Source organism: Pan troglodytes, chromosome 6 (assembly GCF_028858775.2).
Source record: "Pan troglodytes isolate AG18354 chromosome 6, NHGRI_mPanTro3-v2.0_pri, whole genome shotgun sequence".
Lineage (NCBI taxonomy): Eukaryota > Metazoa > Chordata > Mammalia > Primates > Hominidae > Pan > Pan troglodytes.
The window spans coordinates 16,720,323-16,739,071 of record NC_072404.2 but is presented as its reverse complement, the minus strand read 5'-3'; the positions used below and the strand labels follow the sequence as shown (position 1 = coordinate 16,739,071).

The 18,749-nt window shown below is 39.9% G+C and overlaps 2 protein-coding genes across 6 annotated transcripts in view; one reads left to right on the top strand and one right to left on the bottom strand.

The window, feature by feature from the left end:
- The window catches only part of PHF14 (PHD finger protein 14), a 248,904-nt gene extending 237,353 nt beyond the window's left edge, over positions 1–11,551 (bottom strand). For 3 of the 5 annotated variants that reach the window (XM_063814056.1, XM_063814057.1, XM_063814060.1), the window contains exon 1: positions 11,312–11,551. The gene's annotated coding sequence lies outside the window, so the exon portion shown is untranslated. The remainder of the gene's footprint in view (positions 1–11,311) is intronic. The other 2 variants (XM_063814059.1, XM_063814058.1) reach the window with 2 other exon arrangements.
- Positions 11,552–11,870: 319 nt separating this feature from the next.
- Positions 11,871–18,507, top strand: NDUFA4 (NDUFA4 mitochondrial complex associated). The gene is made up of 4 exons (NM_001079924.2): positions 11,871–12,031; positions 13,156–13,244; positions 13,905–13,962; positions 18,341–18,507. Exons 1-4 carry the CDS (start codon positions 11,990–11,992, stop codon positions 18,395–18,397), a joined length of 246 nt encoding a protein of 81 aa, NP_001073393.1. The 5' UTR covers positions 11,871–11,989; the 3' UTR covers positions 18,398–18,507.
- The last annotated feature ends 242 nt before the right edge of the window (positions 18,508–18,749 follow it).

The window sequence follows — 18,749 nt, the reverse complement described above, 5'->3', positions numbered from 1 at the left end:
ATGGATCTTGGAGAATGACAGTGAATTACTGTAAACTTAATCAGGTGACAATTTTCATTGCAGCTGCAATTCTTTTTTTTTTAATTTTGAGACAACATCTCGCTCTGTCATCCAGACTGGAGTGCAATGGTGCAATCTCAGCTCACTGCAACCTCCACCTCCCAGGTTCAAGCAATTCTCCTGCCTCAGCTTCCCAAGTAACTGGGATTACAGGCACCTGCCACCAAGCCCAGCTAATTTTTGTATTTTTAATAGAGACGCGGTTTCACCGTCTTGGTCAGGCTGGTCTCAAACTCCTGACTTCAGGTGATCTACCCGCCTTGGCCTCCCAAAATGTTGGGATTACAGGCATGAGCCACTGCACCCAGCCCTGCAGCTGCAATTCTAGATGTGGTTTCGTTGCTGGAGAAAATCAACACATACCCTGGCTTCTGGTGTTTAATAATTGCACTGGCAAAGGCTTTTATCTATAGCTGTCATTAAGGACCATCAAAAGTAGTTTGCTTTCTGTTAGTTAGTAACACACCTTGACTGTCTAGCCTCAGGACTATGCCAGTCAGGCTCTTTTGCAGAGCCTTCACTGTGTCTTTATTCCACAGAAAATCATGCTGGCCAGTTACATGGATGATGTCATTAATATGGTTTGGCTGTGTCTCCACCCAAATCTCATCTTGAATTTCCACATGTTGTGGAAGGGACCCGGTGGAAGGTAATTGAACCATGGGGGCAGGTCTTTCCCATGGTGTTCTCATGATAGTAAATAAGTCTTACGATATCTGATGGTTTTATACGAGGGAGTTTCCCTGCACAAGTTCTCTCTCTCTGCCTGCTGCCATCCATGTAAGACATGACTTGCTCCTCCTTGCCTTCCACCATGATTGTGAGGCCTCCCCAGCCATCTGGAACTGTAAGTCCATTAAACCTCTTTGTTTTGTAAATTGCCCACTCTTGGGTATGCCTTTATGATGTTAATTGGACCTAGTAAGAAGGAAGTTAACAACTACTCTAGACATGTTGGTAAGATATATGTAGGACAGGTGGTGGGAAGCAAATCTGACAAATAATCAGGTTTCTGCCATCTCAGTGAAATGTCTAGGGTCCCATTGGTCTGATGAGGGAGAAGAAAAGGAAACATCAGTTAAGGCTGGTCCTTGGAGAAGCAGCCTGCCTGAAAAATCACAGCTACAGGCAAAAATAGAGCAGCCTGAGGAAAACTCAGAATGCACCTGCACAGATAAGCAGGCAAGGCAGATGAGTTCCAACACAGAGGCCTTTTGTTCTTTGTGTGATTAGCAGGTTCCCAGGAAAAGCTTCCTCCCCTTCTCAGGCATATACACCATGGGCTCCAATGGGAACTTGCACAGGGATCGGGGGCACTTACCTAAAACAAACCAGCAGTTATACAAACAAGTGAAGTAGCACTTTGTGCTTGCCTAGAGTCATATGCACAACTATATAGATGAGGAGGAGTTGTGCAGGTAGCTTTTCAGATAAGAGAAGTTACTCAGACAGCTACAGAGAGAAGAGGAGTTTCTTTTAAAAGCTTTTGAATTTGACTGTAAAAACAGCAACCCACTTGGGCTCCCCTCTCTGCTGTGGAGAGCTTTCTTCTTTTGCTTAATTAAACTTTTGCTCCAGCCTCACCATGTGTATCCATGCTCCTTAATTCTCTTGGTCATGTAATGACCAGCTCAGATAACACCTTACACGAGACCAGTGACGGTGACCTGTTTCACTGGGACATGTCAATATGTCCTTTTTATTTTTATTTATTTATTTTTGAGACAGAGTCTCACTCTGTCACCCAGGCTGGAGTGCAGTGGCATGATCTTGGCTCACTGCAACCTCCACCTCCCAGGTTCAAGTGATTTTCCTGTTTCAGCCTCCTGAGTAACTGGGATTATAGGTATGTGCCACCACGCCCAACTAATTTTTGTGTTTTTAGTAGAGACAGGGTTTCACCATGTTGGCCAGGCTGGTCTTTAACTCCTGACCTCAAGTGATTCGCCTGCCTTGGTCTCCCAAAGTGCTGGAATTGCAGGCATGAGCCACTGTGCCTGGCCCAATATGTCCTTTTTAAAGTGAAGGATAAGTTACTGCATCTGGCTTCTCTTAACCATGAAGGGGCATAATACCATTTAGGCCTCTTTGGATTTGGGAGGCAACATTTACTTCACTGAGTGTGCTACTCTTACCCATTTACTGAGCAACCTGAAAAGCTGCTAGTTTTGGGTGGGACCCAGAACAAAACAAAGATCTGCAACAAGTCTAGGCTGCCATGCAAATTGCTCTTCAGCTGAGATACATAACACAGCATATCTGTTGGTGCTTGAAGCAAGTTCGTCATGAACTGGGTCTTTTCTGACAAACAAAGCCATAAGATTGTACGTGAACAGCCACATTACATCACCAATTGGAAATAGCAGAAACTAGGATTTGAGCAGGTCCTGAAGGCATAAGTACGTTGCAGGAGTAAGTGTCACAAATGCCTATGGTCCAGATTCCTGCAGTAGTGCCTCCTCCCCTCTCAACATGGATGTGTGATTCCACGGAGTGTTCTCCATTCCCATTTAATTGAAGAACCAATATGTGAAGTTGGTTTACAGATGGTTTTATATGAAATGTTATCAATACCCCAAAGTAGACAGTTGTAGCACTATAGTCCCACTCTGGATTGGCCCTGAAAGACAGTAGTAAAAGATAATCATCCCGGAAGGTGGAACTTTTAGCAGTTCTCCTTGATATTCAGTTTGTTTGGAAGGAAGGATGGCCAGAGGTATGGCTCTACATTTACTTGTGGGTGTGGCTAATATTTCCATTGGATGACCAGGGATTTGGAAGGAATATAATTGGAAAATTGGTAACAAGATCTGAGAAAGAGATATATGGATAGATGTTTCTGAGTTGGCACAGCATGTGAAGGTATTTGTATTCCAAATGGATGCTAATCAAAGAGCTGTTGCAATAGAGGAGGATATGAATAATCATGGAAGGGAAAATGTTTTGTTGTCATTGGCATAGACACTGTGGGCATGAATTTGCCTTCCTTGCCTGCAATGCATCCATGGACTTATAAAATGCTTTACTATAATAATATTCTACATAGTATTGCTTCTAACAAACTCAATTTCTAGCAAATGTAATATGGTGATGGACTTATAGTCATTCACTGGTCTTATTACATGCTCCATCGCTCTGGAACAATTGACCTAATAGAATTATTAGGCTCAGTTACAGGGCCAGTTGAGAGCAACACCTTGGAGAGCTGCAATAATATCCTCTAGTATATGGTGTATACTCTAAATTCATGAGCAATATATGCTGCTATTTTCAATGAAAATAGCAGGAGAATCAAGGAGTATATATGGCAGTGCACTTCTTACTATTACTTCTAGTGATTCACTGGTGAAATTCCCAACCTAGCAACTTTGGGCTTTGCTGGTCTAGAAATCTTAGTTTTAAGGAAGAAATCCTTTTATTAGGAGATATGGCAATGATTCCATTACACTAGAAGTTGAGACTGGTCACTTTGGGGTCCTCAAGTCAGTCAATCAATAGGCAAATAAGAGGTTATTCCATTAACTTGGGTGACTGATCCTGATTATTAAGGAGAATTTGGGGTATACAACTTAATGGGGTTTCAAAAGAGTATGTCTGGAATGCATGAAATCCTTTGACACCTCTTAGGACTCCTGTTCTTGCCAAATTCTTCTTTTAATTTCTATACTTCTGGACTTGTTTTGTATTTAGTTCTGTAACAAGGAGCTGTAGCTTCTCCTGAAGGACACCCACATCATTGAGGTTGGGAGTTTGAAAGTAACAAGAGACCAATGGGGTCTTTGTGTCCTCATGGATTCCACTATCCCCACAGGTTCTGATGTGTTTTTGCTCCTCTGTTTTATGTGCTGCTTCCCTTTTTGACTGTGTCCCCTAATGACTGCAGGCTGTAAAGGAAACATATCTCCCACAATTGCATAATGTCAATGCTTTATAATAAATCTCTTATTATATATGTATACATCCTAGGAGCTCTGCTTCTCTGGTTGAGCCCTGACTAATATAAGTGCTTACACTTCTGACTTGTTCTAACTTTTCTTTACTTACTCTTCCTAGCCTGGTCCTCATTTGTTCATATTCTCTCTAGGGTTTGAGCATTCAGCCTCTTCTCTTCTTACACTTTCCATTTTACACATTCTTTACAAACATGCTCATGAATTTCCATTGTATTAACTCTCACTTACAGGCTATTTATGTTTAAATTGTAACCCCAGCCTAAACTTCTCTCATGAGCTCGAGTGATGTTTCTGCCTGCCTTCAGAGTATCTCTAATTGAGGATATTCCACAGCTATCCTAGACTCAACATTTCCAAAAATGACTTCATATTCCTGATCTTGGTAAGTAGCACCACTATATACCCATAACCTAAGTCATATACAAGTGCCTATTGCAGGGCTTATCCTAAACCTTGGTAATATTTATGTACCTCCCCACTAGACGAAAAGTGTTGAAGGAAGACACCAGTGAGTTAATCTCCTTATCCTGAGCACTCAACATAATGAACAGTATATAGTAGGCACTCAATATATGTTTAATAAGTGAATAAGATAAGTGAACAAATGACTGAATGGATGGATTTTTTTAAAAAAGATAAAAATTGCAGAGAAATAACAAGTGGCATCATAGAAGAGGAATAGAACATAGGTAATCTAAAAAGCCTATAAACTGAAGACCTAGGTCTTTGGTATAATATTCCAAAATTCATAGACACAGTTTTCCTAAAATACTATTTAACCAGAAGGTTTCAGTGAAAAGAAGTACCACTACTTAAAATTGCTAGAGTCTCTATGCTTTTTAGTATTCATTGAATTTTGTACATAAAGTGCTTCAGGTATTTAATTTAAATTCATGACAATGTGTGAAGCTTTGAGATTTATGATGGTGGAAGTAAACTTCCACGGACCAAAAAATGTTTTCATTTTTCTAATAGAAATTTTATAATTAAATACAGTTCATGCTAAATAACCACAATACTAGTGGAAGAACATATTTGTTTTTAGATTAAGGATAGCTGTAGAATCTTTATTAACAAGTGAAGGTATAATTTGTATTTGTGTTAACAGTAAAACAACCAGTTGTCAATTTATCTACTAGAAAAATAATTAAGTGCTTAAATGCAAACAGAATAAAAAATATAAGATACTGTCTTCAATTTGCATTAATATAATTATACTCCATGATTCACTTATCAAATGACTTCTCTCTACAGAAACTAATTCTTTACTGTCACACACTGATAATAACACATAATCACCACACCTTGTAGAATTTTCTAGGCCTGAAACATAAGGAAAAGTATGTAAGACAAATACTTTACCTTGGGTGCTACTGATATACTGCATAGGATTTTTAGAGCTATTTGCCATGTCTTACATTTAATTTGGACAACTAATATTTATATATTTTTTGTATTTTAAAATTATTCACAAAATTAAATCAAGCACAAGAAGAAGAAATCCAGAGAGCACAAGTCCAAGTCTCAGAGGAGATGGGGCAAAGATATCTCCAATTTATGTCCTGCAGTTGTTTTATTCTGTGCTTAGATGCAAAATGTTTTATAGGTCTTTGCTGCCTAATGGATAAAGCCCCAAATCTATTTTTTTTTTGAGACCGAGTCTTGCTCTGTTGCTCAGAGGTAGGGTGCAGTGGCACGATCTTGGCTCACCGCAACCTCTGCCTCCCGAGTTCAAGCGACTCTCCTGCCTCAGCCTCCTGAGTAGCTGGGACTACAGTCGCATGCCACCACACCTGGCTAATTTTTGCATTTTTAGTAGAGACGGGGATTCACTATGTTGGCCAGGCTGGTCTCAAACTCCTGACCTCAAGTGATCCACCTGCCTCAGCCTCCCAAAGTGCTGGGATTACAGGTGTGAGCCATTGTGCCTGGCTTCAGTTTCATTTCTTACAACTACTTCCTATGCAATCCACACCCCCATCACACTGAACTCTTCTCAATTTCTTCCACACACTATGCACTTATATTATGACCTTTCATTTCTCTGCCTTGTTCAGACTGTTTCATCTGTATGAAATTCAATTCTCCTTCTTTTTTGGCCTGATCATTCTGCACAGCCCAGTACAACGTCACAGTCTTCATTAAACTCTTCACAGGCCCCACAGTCTTACTTCTTTCTGTATTATCAATTTTTGTTGTTGTTGTTGTTGTTTGAGGCAAAGTCTTGGTCTGTTGCCTAGGCTGGAGTGCAGTGGTATGATCTCGGCTCACTGCAACCTCCCCCTCCCAGGTTCAAGTGATTCTTCTGCCTCAGCCTCCCAAGTAGCTGGGACTATAGGCATGCACCACCATGCTTGGCTAATTTTTGTATTTTTAGTAGAGATGGGATTTCACTATGTTGGCCAGGCTGGTCTTGAACCCTTGACCTCAGGTGATCCACCCACTTTGGCCTCCCTAAGTGCTGGGATTACAGGCAGGAGCCACAGCACCCGGCCTCTGTATTATCAATATTTTTACTTTTGTATTCTTCGTTACTCAAATCAAATCACTTTGGTTAAGCCTGGTGTCAAAAGAGAGAGAAAATATAATCTTTTACCAGTAAAAATATTAAATATTTGCAAGCAAAAGAAAATCTACCACAGTCTGTCCTTCTGATTACAATCATTCAGGTCTTATTCCTCCCTAAAAATACACTCACCAAGTTGGAGATAACTTAAAAGCCCTATACTGTCATTATTTCCTGCTCAAAGTCGACAATCTATGAATAATGCTATAGTCTTTATGTCTGTTCTTGATATATCTCCTCTTGATCTGGAGATCTATGAAGAACAAAGACAAGTTATTTGCCCACAACACCCAAAATACAATGGTGAAATGGGAACTGGATAACTACAATGAATGATACTACTCAGAAAGTAAAGAATGGTCCTGAAATTTCACTGTCTTGAAGTTGCTGCTAACTTAAAGTGGGGAACAGTCCTTGTTTAGGCCCTGATTTTGCCAATTTGGGATTTTTTTGGGATTAGTTCTAGTCGAATTTTCTCTGTGGCTCTTGCCTCACACTGTGGGAAGTCTTGTCTTAGAGCTGTTTAAGAAAGCCATTAGAGAACAGACCCTCCTCGGAAAACGAGTATGTCTCTCTACCGGCTTCCTACCTGCAAAAGATGGAGGAGCTCAAGTGTCTTTTCACATTTCAAACAATGAAGTTTCTTTAATCCAATGCTGATCATTCTTTTCACAGTACTTACTCTACTTCTATTTGATTTCAGTCAACTCCATGTGCCAATGCCACAGCCACAATTCTTTTTGAGACATACCTCTGTCTTTCTTTAGACTTAATGTCAGTCACCTTAATCCTATCACGCTTTGGTTGGAGAGCTACATCCTTACCTGCTTGTCCAGACTTTAAAATTGTTCAGCTGAAAGGATTTACTGAAGGCATCTTAATTTACTGAAATGTTTTAACAAAGGTATGATGGCCACATTCTTGATTGGGCCATTATCTTCCTATTAATTCATCTTTGTAGCCCAAATGCCTTCCCATCTTTATTTTAGACAGCTAGATATGAGAATCAATCAGATCTTCCAACTCTGCATGTCTCTAAATTTCTGAATGTTTTACTCCCTGTCGTTACAGTTTGCAAACTGACCAATTATTTTGATTCCATATCTTTATTGTACTACCTTGTCAACTGTAGCCAATAGTAACTGATACATGCTAATATACTCTTTGCCTGCTGTTTCACTGAAAGCTACCAGCTCACTGGGAACATTAACTGCCTTCCAATTAATTGAAATAAGTGTTTCACCAAATGTTCCAATACTGCATTACATATAGATAGCCATCCTTCTAGTCCCTGGTAACAGTTACTTTGTCACCTACTACCAGGACCTAAATCCTATGCCACATATTTTAGGATTTTTATTATGGTAACATGTCACCACACTTTCAGTGTCAAATTATTTACTTGTCAGGGTAGGCTAGGTTATGCCACATTAACAAACTACTCCCAAATCCAGTCACTTGCAACAACAGAGGTTTATTTCTCTATTTTTTTTTTTTTTAAGACAGAGTTTCACTCTTGTTGCCCAGGCTGGAGTGCAATGGCATGATCTCGGCTCACTGCAACCTCCGCCTCCCAGGTTCAAGCGATCCTCCTGCCTCAGCCTCCCAAAGTAGCTAGGATTACAGACACCCGCCACCATGCCCAGCTAATTTTTCTGTTTTTAGTTGAGACAGAGTTTCACCATGTTGGCCAGGCTGGTCTTGAACTCCTGACCTCAGGTGATCCACCTGCCTCAGCCTCCCAAAGTGCTGGGATTACGGGCATGAGCCACCAGGCCCAGCCTATTTCTCATTCTTAATACATGTACACTGCAGGTCAGTAGTGGCTCTGTTCCAAGTAGTTCTTACCCTGACACCTAAGCTGATAAGCAGGCTGTATCTAGAATATTGCTAGTCTTGTGGCAGAGGGAAAAGTGACAACATGGCACATGTTGGCTCTTAAAGTTTTTGCTTGTGCATGGCATGTGCTACTTCTCACTTCTAATTTGCTAATAAGGCAAGTCTTCTTATTAAGCTTGACCCTAATGAGGCAAGTGATATCTCCTTCTAGGTAGAGGCTGAAGCTATCTGCATACAATTTAATCTACAACACATACCAATTCCACTTCTGCAGCTCAGGAATTTTGCATTGTTTCTTCTACCATGCCTTCTTTTTCCAGACTGTCACCTCTACCTGTCCCTACTTAAAATATAGGTGACATACTCTTTCCACTAACTTCAATGTGCAAAATTTAAACTTTCACAATTTGACATTTTGGTTAATATTTAATGAAATTTATATTTGTAACCTTGCTTTGTTAACATCTCTAAAGGCATCACTTAGGCCAGGTGCGGTGGCTCACACCTGTAATCCCAGAACTTTGGGAGGCCGAGGTGGGCAGATCACGAGGTCCAGAGATCGAGACCATCCTGACTAACACGGTGAAACCCCATCTCTACTAAAAATACAAAAAATTAACCGGGTGTGGTGGCATGTGCCTGTAGTCCCAGCTATTGGGGAGGCTGAGGCAGGAGAATCGCTTGAACCTGGGAGGCAGAGGTTGCAGTGAGCCGAGACCGTGCCACCACACTCCAGGTTGGGCCACAGAGCGAGACTCCGTCTCAAAAAAATAAACAAACAAAAATAAATAAATAAAGGCATCACTTAGCTATCTATATTATTGTTGTCTCTAGAAGCTAGGTCAATGACAAAAAAAAGTTAAGTCTCGCGCCACTGCATTCCAGTCTGGGCGACAGAGTGAGACTCCGTCTCAAAAAAAAAAAAAAGTTAAGTCACTGGATTTTACTTTCTTATTAATAATGGCATTTCTACATACCTACTTATTATCAACTGTTATTATTCAAAATAAAATATTGGAAGAAGAGGTCTCCCTTCTTCTAATTTATTTGCTGAAAGCCTATCTACAGTCACTAAGGTTTCTTTGTTCACTTCTAAGTATTTTCCATGTTTTTCTGCTGATCTTTTAACACAGCCATGCTCCTTACCATAGCCTATAAGGTCCATGTCAGAGAATTGGACATAGACTTTACAGACTCCACTGTTTGCTCTCATTTTCCTCTTTTTCTCCTTGGTTATGGATCAACCACACTGATACTTTTTTAAGCACTCTTCTTCTTCTTCTTCTTCTTTTTTTAAATCTCAAAGCCATTTCTCTTACCAATTTAGTGTTCTTCCCACATCTTTACTAGGTTACTTCCTTCCTTTCATTTAGGTTTCAACTCAGAAATCCTCAGACAGACCTTCCCTGTCCTGTCTACTTAAAGTAACCTGCTCTCCTCCACCTCTTCCATGTCATTGTCTGTCTCATTATTCTATTTTATTGGCTTGTCACTATCTAAAAATTATCTCATTTGTTTATTGTTTATCTTCCTCAATTAGTATGTAAGCTCTGTTAGCAACGCAGAGTAATTTTCTTGTTCACTGCTATAACTCTAGTGGCTAGAACAGTGCCTAGTGGAGAGTAGGTACTTAAGAAACATTTGCTGAATGAATGAAAAAAGACACCAGTCTTGATAAGCTTCATGACATATCACCTTAACAGTTACCATCTATTTTTTTTTTTTCCTACCTACTGGCCATACCTCCTCTTCTAAGCATTGCATGTTGGAATTCCTCGGCTCTGTGTCCTCTGTCTAAATTCTCAGTCAACTTTCTCTCCCTAAGTAATCTCATTCAGTCACTTGCGTTCATTTCTTATCAATAAACTGACTCCTAAATTTATACTGATAGTGTAGTTCTCTTCTGCCCCATAGAGATCCACTTGAATTTTACATAGGCACTTATACATCATTCTCTACGGCTTATTTCAATAACTGGCACCAACAACCACAGAGCTGCTCAAAACTGAACCTCTGAAATTATTCTTAACTTCTCTCTCCTCACTCCTGGATAGCCAACCACCAAGTCCTGTTGGTGCCACCTTCTAAACATCTCTGGAATCTTTTTTTCTCATCATTACATTCTCTACACTAGTTCAGGCTACCATTATCTGTCACACAGATTATGGACTATTGCAATGGCCCCTTGATAGGTCCTTCCCCTTTCACGCTTATCCCGTCTAATCAATTATTCACAAAGCAATCATTTAAAAACACACCCTTCCCAAGCTCTCAACATAAAACCCATGATGTTTAAGCGGTTATTAGCCCAGCAGATCTGATCCCCACCTTGCTCTCCCTTTTACTTTCCAGCCACACTAGACCTCATACAGCTCCTTGGGTTTTCACTAGCTTCAGACCTTCACGTGTTATTACCTCCGCCCTGTACACCTGCATCCTAAGTTTTCACCTGGTTAATGTCCGCTCCTCCTTCAGAGCTAGTGTAACTTCCGGTGGAGCCTTCTCCTATGATTTCTAGTCCCAATTATTAATACTTGCTTGATCATTTGATTCATGCTTTAAGCTACGTATGAGATTGGAGAGGGTTCAGAGCGTACATTTTATCCCACCCCCCCCCCAACCGCGCTCCCCCCGCAAAGCCTGTCCTATGGAAGACCTTCGGGTAAAAAAAAAAAAAACGAAGAAAACAAAACAAAAGACAAATGAAAATTCGATTGGGGTAGTGGGAAAGATTATCTGTAGCTACACGACCATTGAAAACACATTTTAAGGATGCAATTTGAGACCAGGGAGGGGGGATAGTGGCGTGTTGGAAAGGTCTTTGTGGCGACGAACTTTCAACCGAGGGCCAGGATCTGAGGGTTTAGAAATACATTGCCAGGACTATTATCACCTTTAAGTCATTTACTCGTTTTCAACTTCTGCTTGTCTGCGACAGCCTAACATAGGAAGCAGCTGCAGTCTTCTCAAACCGCAGCCGCTGACCTTAGCGGCAAGAGACCCGACCTGCCCTCCAGGCGCCCGGCGCTCGGCTCCCAGAGGCGCCGCGCAGCTCCCTCAGCGGCAGTCACAGCTGGCCAGCGCGCCCCCGGCACGCGCGCCCCCAGGGCCTCTGCGCGCGGACCCGGCTCTCAGGCGCCGCGGGGAGGCCCCTACTCACGGCACGGAACGCGCGGCCCGTGCGCCCCAGCGCCGACCGCATTCCTCAGTACGTGGCACCCTTGGAAAGTGCCTGTCTGGTCAATCGAAGAGTCCTCGTTTCGACCAAAAAAATTCCCCTCAGAAATATGCATAGCACGGCAATGAAGGGGTTTTCACTATGAAGTGGAATGATGATGGTCCGACCAGGTCAGGACGAACATATGAGGGGTTAGATCTAAGCAGGCACTGTTAAAGACAGTCGCATCCGGGCCCTCCTACCGCAAGCTGCCCTCCCAGCCAAGGGTCCTTCAGGTAGGAGGTCCTGGGTGACTTTGGAAGTCCGCAGTGTCTCATTGCAGATAATTTTTAGCTTAGGGCCTGGTGACTAGGTAGGTTCTGTCCTTTCCAATCGGAGACCTCTGCCGCAAACATGCTCCGCCAGATCATCGGTCAGGCCAAGAAGCATCCGAGCGTAAGTTCGTGACCTCTCTCCTAATGTTTTCCCTTGTCCTTCTTGCGTCGGGGTGCGCCTCTTTCTGTTCCCTGGGAGCGTCCTCATTTACAGCCACTTACCGTCCGTCAGACCAGACCCTGCCTGCCTCTCCTAGTGTTTGTCATTTTTGTTGTCCCAGGCCTCTGTGACCCTCTACGCCATGCATTGTGGGGTTTTGTCTGACAGGAGGAAGGAGACGGACACTGCTAGGAAAAAAAACCTAGTTTTTCCTAGTTAGTGAATATTGGAACAGTCTGGTGGCCGCTGTCTTTTGCAGGTTGTGCGGTCCAGGAGGGATAGATGTGCGCTGTGTGGGTCAGAGACTAGCATAGGTCAGGTTCCCTATGTGTTATACCATCTCTGGAGGATCTTGTATTCGCCGCATTGCACCACCAGGCCTTTAGGTAAATAAGAGGGGTCCGTGATCTTGGAATCCTCACTTTGTCTGGACGTCGTTGCTTTTGAGAAAATTTCGTAGTGCGGAAATTGCAGTTAAGTTCTTTGGCATCTCATTTTTCCTCAGCACATCAACGTGCTGTAGAGCTAAAAGTCTATGTAATCTTTAATCTGTCTTAAATCCGGTTCCCTAAATACGCAGCAAGCATTGGTAGCATTACGTTTTCAGAGATGATGCTTAAAGCCAGTATTTGTAATAGATACGTTTACTTATTCAGACTCTATTTTTCATACATCTTTATAGAGGCACCCTTAAATAATTTGCAAAGAATTTGTTTTTCAAGCCCCAGGACAAAGGAAGCCAGAAAATTTAATGGGAATGACATGTAAATATTAGAGAGGTGAAGAAGACTCGATACATTTTCTTGGAAATTTAAAAATGTACCTATAATTTGCTCCACATTAAAAAGTAAGACACTTAAACCAGAGTCATCTTAACATCCTTTCCCAATTCCATTTCTTTCTTTAGAACACAGTTATAAGAAATCTTACCTCAATGTAAGATCTACTTTATTTAAATTTTAAGACAAAACAGTCCAATAACAGTTTGAGACTTGGAAATCAATGTGCAGAAACTACTGTAATCTCTCGTTGGCCAGTGTTTTAAGTATTTGAAGATGGTTATTCTATTTTGTGTTTGGTTCTAGTTGATCCCCCTCTTTGTATTTATTGGAACTGGAGCTACTGGAGCAACACTGTATCTCTTGCGTCTGGCATTGTTCAATCCAGATGTTTGGTAAGTACTTAAAAATGTTTAAAACTTTGATAGCTGATCAAGGCAGTTTAGGAGCCACAGTCTTTGTAGGGCGATAACATCAGGGTAGTAGAAAGAATGTTACATTTACAGTCATATAATAAGTTCAGATCTCAAATCTGCTGTTTTCATTTACTTTTTTTGGTTCATGAAATTATCTAATTTCTCTGAGTCTCGTTTTCTCTTTGGTAAAGTAGAACTGCTAATACCAAATCTTGTAATGTTTTGAGGATTGACATAAAAATAATTGTTTTTATAAAATAATCATGGTTCTCGGCACATGTAAATGTTTTTTGCCTTCACTTGCACATTTGCAGTTGAAAAACAATAGACAATCAAAAGATTGATTCATCATTATTCTATGCACTTTTCTGTATATCACTTTATTAATTAAATGGAAAGGTTTTGTGAAAGTCAGATAAAAAGTATCTTGTGATAGGGATTCTGTGTTCTACCTTTTTTCTAATTGATTACATGAGATTGCTTATTATAGATCCTCTACCTGTTTCAACTTCATAATGAAATAACACCATACTTCATCTAATAGAAAATAAGATTGATCTGTTCAAAAATGTATTCTTAGTACAAAACACTAAATAGTGCTTTATTATTATAACAGTCATAATGTTTTATTTCTTTTAGTTGGGACAGAAATAACCCAGAGCCCTGGAACAAACTGGGTCCCAATGATCAATACAAGGTAAACTACAAAATTGTTTTAAAGTTGTTAGAAATTGTGTTGTAATCAGTTTTGTCATGGGGTGGGTTTTCTTGAAACTGGATATACGAGTAAAATTCCATTATATTGAACTTTAAAGAGCTGTTAGGTAGTTCTGTGAAATGAAAATGGTATATTGCTCTAAAATATTTTTTGCTAGGTATTTTATTGCTAGTATAAGAAAAGAAGGAAAAATAGTATAGCTATCATTTACCATTTTCTTAGTTCTTAGGTAGTCTAACACAGTGTTCTCAAACTTCATTATACATAGAGCTTGTTGAAACACAGATTCTTCAGCCTTTTCTCCAGAGATTCTGATTCAGCTGGTGTTTTGTGGGGCATGAGAATTTAGAGTGGTCTGTGGAACTACTCTTCCAGAGAATGATTTCATGGACTGAGACCATTTATTGATTCCCCAAACATAACCTTCCTTATGTGTAAAAAATTTTGCATACAAAGACCCTGCACAGCATCAAAACCAAGGGCAGGCCAGGCACGGTGGCTTATGCCTGTAATCCCAGCACTTTGGGAGGCTGAGGCGGGCAGATCACTTGAGATCAGGAGCTGGAAATCAGCCTGGCCAATATGGTGAAACCCCATCTCTACCAAAAATACAAAAATTAGCTGGGCATGGTAGTAGGTGCCTGTAATCACAGCTGCTCGGGAGGCTGAGGCGGGAGAATCGCTTGAACCTGGGAGGTGGAGGTTGCAGTGAGCCAAGATCACGCCACTGCACTCCAACCTGGGCAACGGAACCAGACTCTGTCTAAAAAAAAAACCCCAAAAAACCAAGGGCGGCTTCATTAAGATACCATACCATTCACATACCATACAGTTTACGTGTTTAAAGTTTATAACTCACTCAATGCATTTTCCATAATATCAAGCCACTTCATCAAAAGAGAGTAACTGGCTGTTTCATTTATCACTCTGAAGAACAGGGTCCCCGATCAGTGTGTGTCCAGCAGTCCTTGACAGGTGTACATCTATGATGGATTATTACTCATAGCAACTTTTTGTTGTTGTTGTTGTTGGAGACAGAGTCTCACTCTGTCGCCCAGGCTGGAGTGCAGTGGCATTATCTTGGCTCACTGCAGCCTCCACTTCCCAGGCTCAAGTGATTCTCTTGCCTCACTCTCCTGAGTAGCTGGAACTATGGCACGCACCACCACACCCAGCTGATTTTTTGTATTTTTAGTAGAGATGGGGTTTTGCCATGTTGGCCAGGCTGGTCTTGAACCCCTGGCTTCAAGTTGATCCGTCTGTCTCAACCCCCCAGTGCTGGTATTACAGACATGAGCCACTGTGCCCGCAGCCTGATAGCAACTTTTAACATCACCCTTTGTGGATTTCACGTTTTCCCCTTAACCTGATTATAATTTGGCTTCTAAATCCTTCAGTAGATCTCCTTACAAGAAGAAAATAAAAATGCAATGGCTAAGCTGAAACATCAGTCTCATCTGTGTTATATTTTGCCTCTAAAAAGATAAACAGGCATCCTGATTTGTTTTTATGTCTTATGAATTTGTTTAAACTAAGTCCATTCCAGAGAAAATAATTCCACATACAAGAAACTTTTAAAAAGTAAACAAACAAACAAAAAAACTAGCAGGCTTTGCTTCTTCCACCAAAGAGCGTATTGGAATCTATGGGTATGTGTAGTTCAAAAAGTGTAACAGGTGATTCCGATAATGCAGCCAGTTTACTAATGTTCTGAAATATCACAACACATGCCAATATGAGGCCTTGGGAACTGAAAATGAAATGTTGCTGCAACAACATAGCTGTTAATAGCTATGACACTGATAGCAGAGTCTGGAAAGATGAAGAGTGTCATGTTATGAAATGACAGAAATGAAAAGGAACCAAATCCAGAAACTTGAGAACCTGGAGTAAATGAAACCTACTTAATACTTTTTCTAAACCCATTCAGGTAGACTAGATTATTATCTCCATCATTCACAATCTCTCACCTAAGAGAATATGTTTTTCTGGCCCACTGACATCAGATTTGATTTGTGACTTGCTGTGGGAAATTATGAGTTGGAGGAAATGATACCTGCCACTCTTGAACCATTATGTGGTCCCTCCGTTCTTTTGCTTCTCTCATGAGACCAAAATTGACAAGTAAGGGCTACTTATTCACCTTAGAATTGGAATGAAAAAAATATGGAGCAATCAACATACAGATGGCATATAATGTGAGTGAAAAGTGAACTTTTATCGTTGTAAGCGTCTAAGATTTGAGTGTGTTAATTTGGGCTGCCGTAACAAGATACTGTAGACCAGGTGGCTTAAACAACAAATTTATTCCTCAGTCTGGAGGCTGGGAAGTCCAGATCAAGGTGCCAACCATTTCTGTTCCTCATGAGGGCCCAATCCAGTTGTGTCCTCACAAGATGGAAGGAGAGGAGTGAGCCCTCCTGTAAAGGCACTAGTTAAGAGTGTTCCACCCTCATGACCTAATTACCTCTCAAAGGCCCAGCCTCCAAATACCATCACCATTGGCGTTTGAGGTTACAACATGAATTTTGGGAGGACATAAACATTCAGTCCGTAGCAGAGGATTATTTGTTGCCATGCTATAATCTAGCAAAAGCTATGAATAAAACAGCAAGAGACAGGACCAAAATAAGATTTGAGCATTAAAGGCCCAGCAATACTTCTCAACTGAATAACAGTTGAAGCTCCCCAAAGCTAAGATCAGAATATGTTGTGCCTTCCCAACTATTGTTTCAGAGACTCTAAAAGTAGCCAGCATTAAACTGAGAGAAAGAATAGAGGTAGGGAAGTTGAAAGCAGGTTTTAAAATTCTAGAGAGAGTTTTGGATATGAAGGAAGTAAATCAGGAGCCTGCTTAGTTTTAAGAAAATTGGCAACAATGCCATGAATGTGCTTTTGACTCTGCGTGGGTGTAGGGCCTTGATCCTGCAAATCGTAGAACTTGATCTCAATTACCTCTTTTATAAATTAAGAATCAGAAGGGTTATTGTGATGATTAACTAAGATATACATAAAGCATCTAGCCCAGTGCCTGGGCAGGAGCCCAACAATTGTTTATTTTTCTTTCCTTAATATATACCTGCAGACCCTTCTGTAAATTATTTCTGATATTTTGTTAATATGTTAGAGGATAGCACAAGTAGTTTCTTTTTTTTTTTTTAACCTTATTGTCTAGGTTAATTGTTTCTTAAAAGAACACTGTCAGAACAAAGAATACTGCTTTATGGATTATTTATAATTTTCTGTCCATAAAAGTCTGTATCTGTCTGTATCTCAATGATAACTTGGTAATAAGCTTTACAACCTGAGGATTTTTTTTGTCAGTAAAATACTTAAGAGTTTTTCAGAAATAAATAAGTTCGGGTATATTTGAAGAAATAAAAGGGGTTTGAAGAAAGAATGAATATAGATTTGTGAACTTCATGCTTAAAAACCCTGAAGAAAATGTTTATCATTCTGAAATTGTGGTTCTTTTGGAGATAAATAACATAGTCTTCAAGTAATTATAGCACAACCTCTTTAGCATTCTTTGGCACAAGAATGAGTAAACCCAAGATTTTAGCCTTATTTGGGCTTGTGTACCAGCATTAATATGTCCTTAGTAGAAACTCTGGACCAGTTTCAAATATGTCGTTTTTTTTAAGTTACTGAGAGAGGGAGTTTTTTTTTTTTTTAAAGCAATCACAGTAAGATTTATTTCTAAAAATTAATTTTAATTGATTATAAAGAAATGTTGGAAATGTAAACAGCAAAAATACCGTATTATTTAAAAGCCATTACCAGAGTTGAAGTGTCAGTTTGATATTGAATATAGTCTGGATAGGAAATTAGTGAGAGAGAGAAAATATCTTAGAAGTTATGTAAACCACAAAGCAAAGCAGTACCTTACATTACTAGCCTCTTTTTGTTGCAGGATCTCTCCCTCTAAATTACAGCAGTTCATTCAGCAAGTAGGGAAGGTAATTCTTGTTAATCCTCTATTCTGTTGGTGATTCTTCCATGTACTTAGTAGAGTTAAGGCAAAAACTTACCAAATTGGAAGTATGTATCAGAAGGAATTCTTAATTATTCACTTTGAAATAGAAGAATTTTCCTTATAGGTTCCAAGTAGTAGACTGTACTATAACACTGCTCTTCTGAAATAAATTGAATATTTTTACCTTGCCAAAACTATCATTGAAGGCTGGAATTTTAGGTACAGTATTTTTCTGTGAATGATTTTATGTTGTTAAATATTCTTTTAAAAATTCATACCTGTAATTGTTAGTGTAGAAAACCAAATACAAAGAATTCTAAAACCTTTGTACCGTCTCTATGTATTTGAGATTACTTAAAATATCTTTTTTTCTGTTCCAAGTTCTACTCAGTGAATGTGGATTACAGCAAGCTGAAGAAGGAACGTCCAGATTTCTAAATGAAATGTTTCACTATAACGCTGCTTTAGAATGAAGGTCTTCCAGAAGCCACATCCGCACAATTTTCCACTTAACCAGGAAATATTTCTCCTCTAAATGCATGAAATCATGTTGGAGATCTCTATTGTAATCTCTATTAGAGGTTACACTGATTAAATCAATAAATAACTGAAACTTGATATGTGCCACTTTTTAATGCTGAAAGTATGCTCTGAACTTTAGAGTATAGGAAATTAACTATTAGAATTTAAAGAATTTCTTGAATTTCTATAGTTTGAAAATACGACTTTAAGCTGCTTTAATAAAACACTTCCATTTTGTGTATAGACCGTTGGTAACTTCACTAGAGCA

Excerpts from the sequence above, each read along its gene's own strand:
- NDUFA4 (NM_001079924.2), top strand. The coding sequence starts at position 11,990 with ATGCTCCGCCAGATCATCGGTCAGGCCAAGAAGCATCCGAGC. Across the intron at positions 13,245-13,904 it reads TTGTTCAATCCAGATGTTTG|TTGGGACAGAAATAACCCAG; the intron begins GTAAGTACTTAA and ends TATTTCTTTTAG. Across the intron at positions 13,963-18,340 it reads GTCCCAATGATCAATACAAG|TTCTACTCAGTGAATGTGGA; the intron begins GTAAACTACAAA and ends TTCTGTTCCAAG.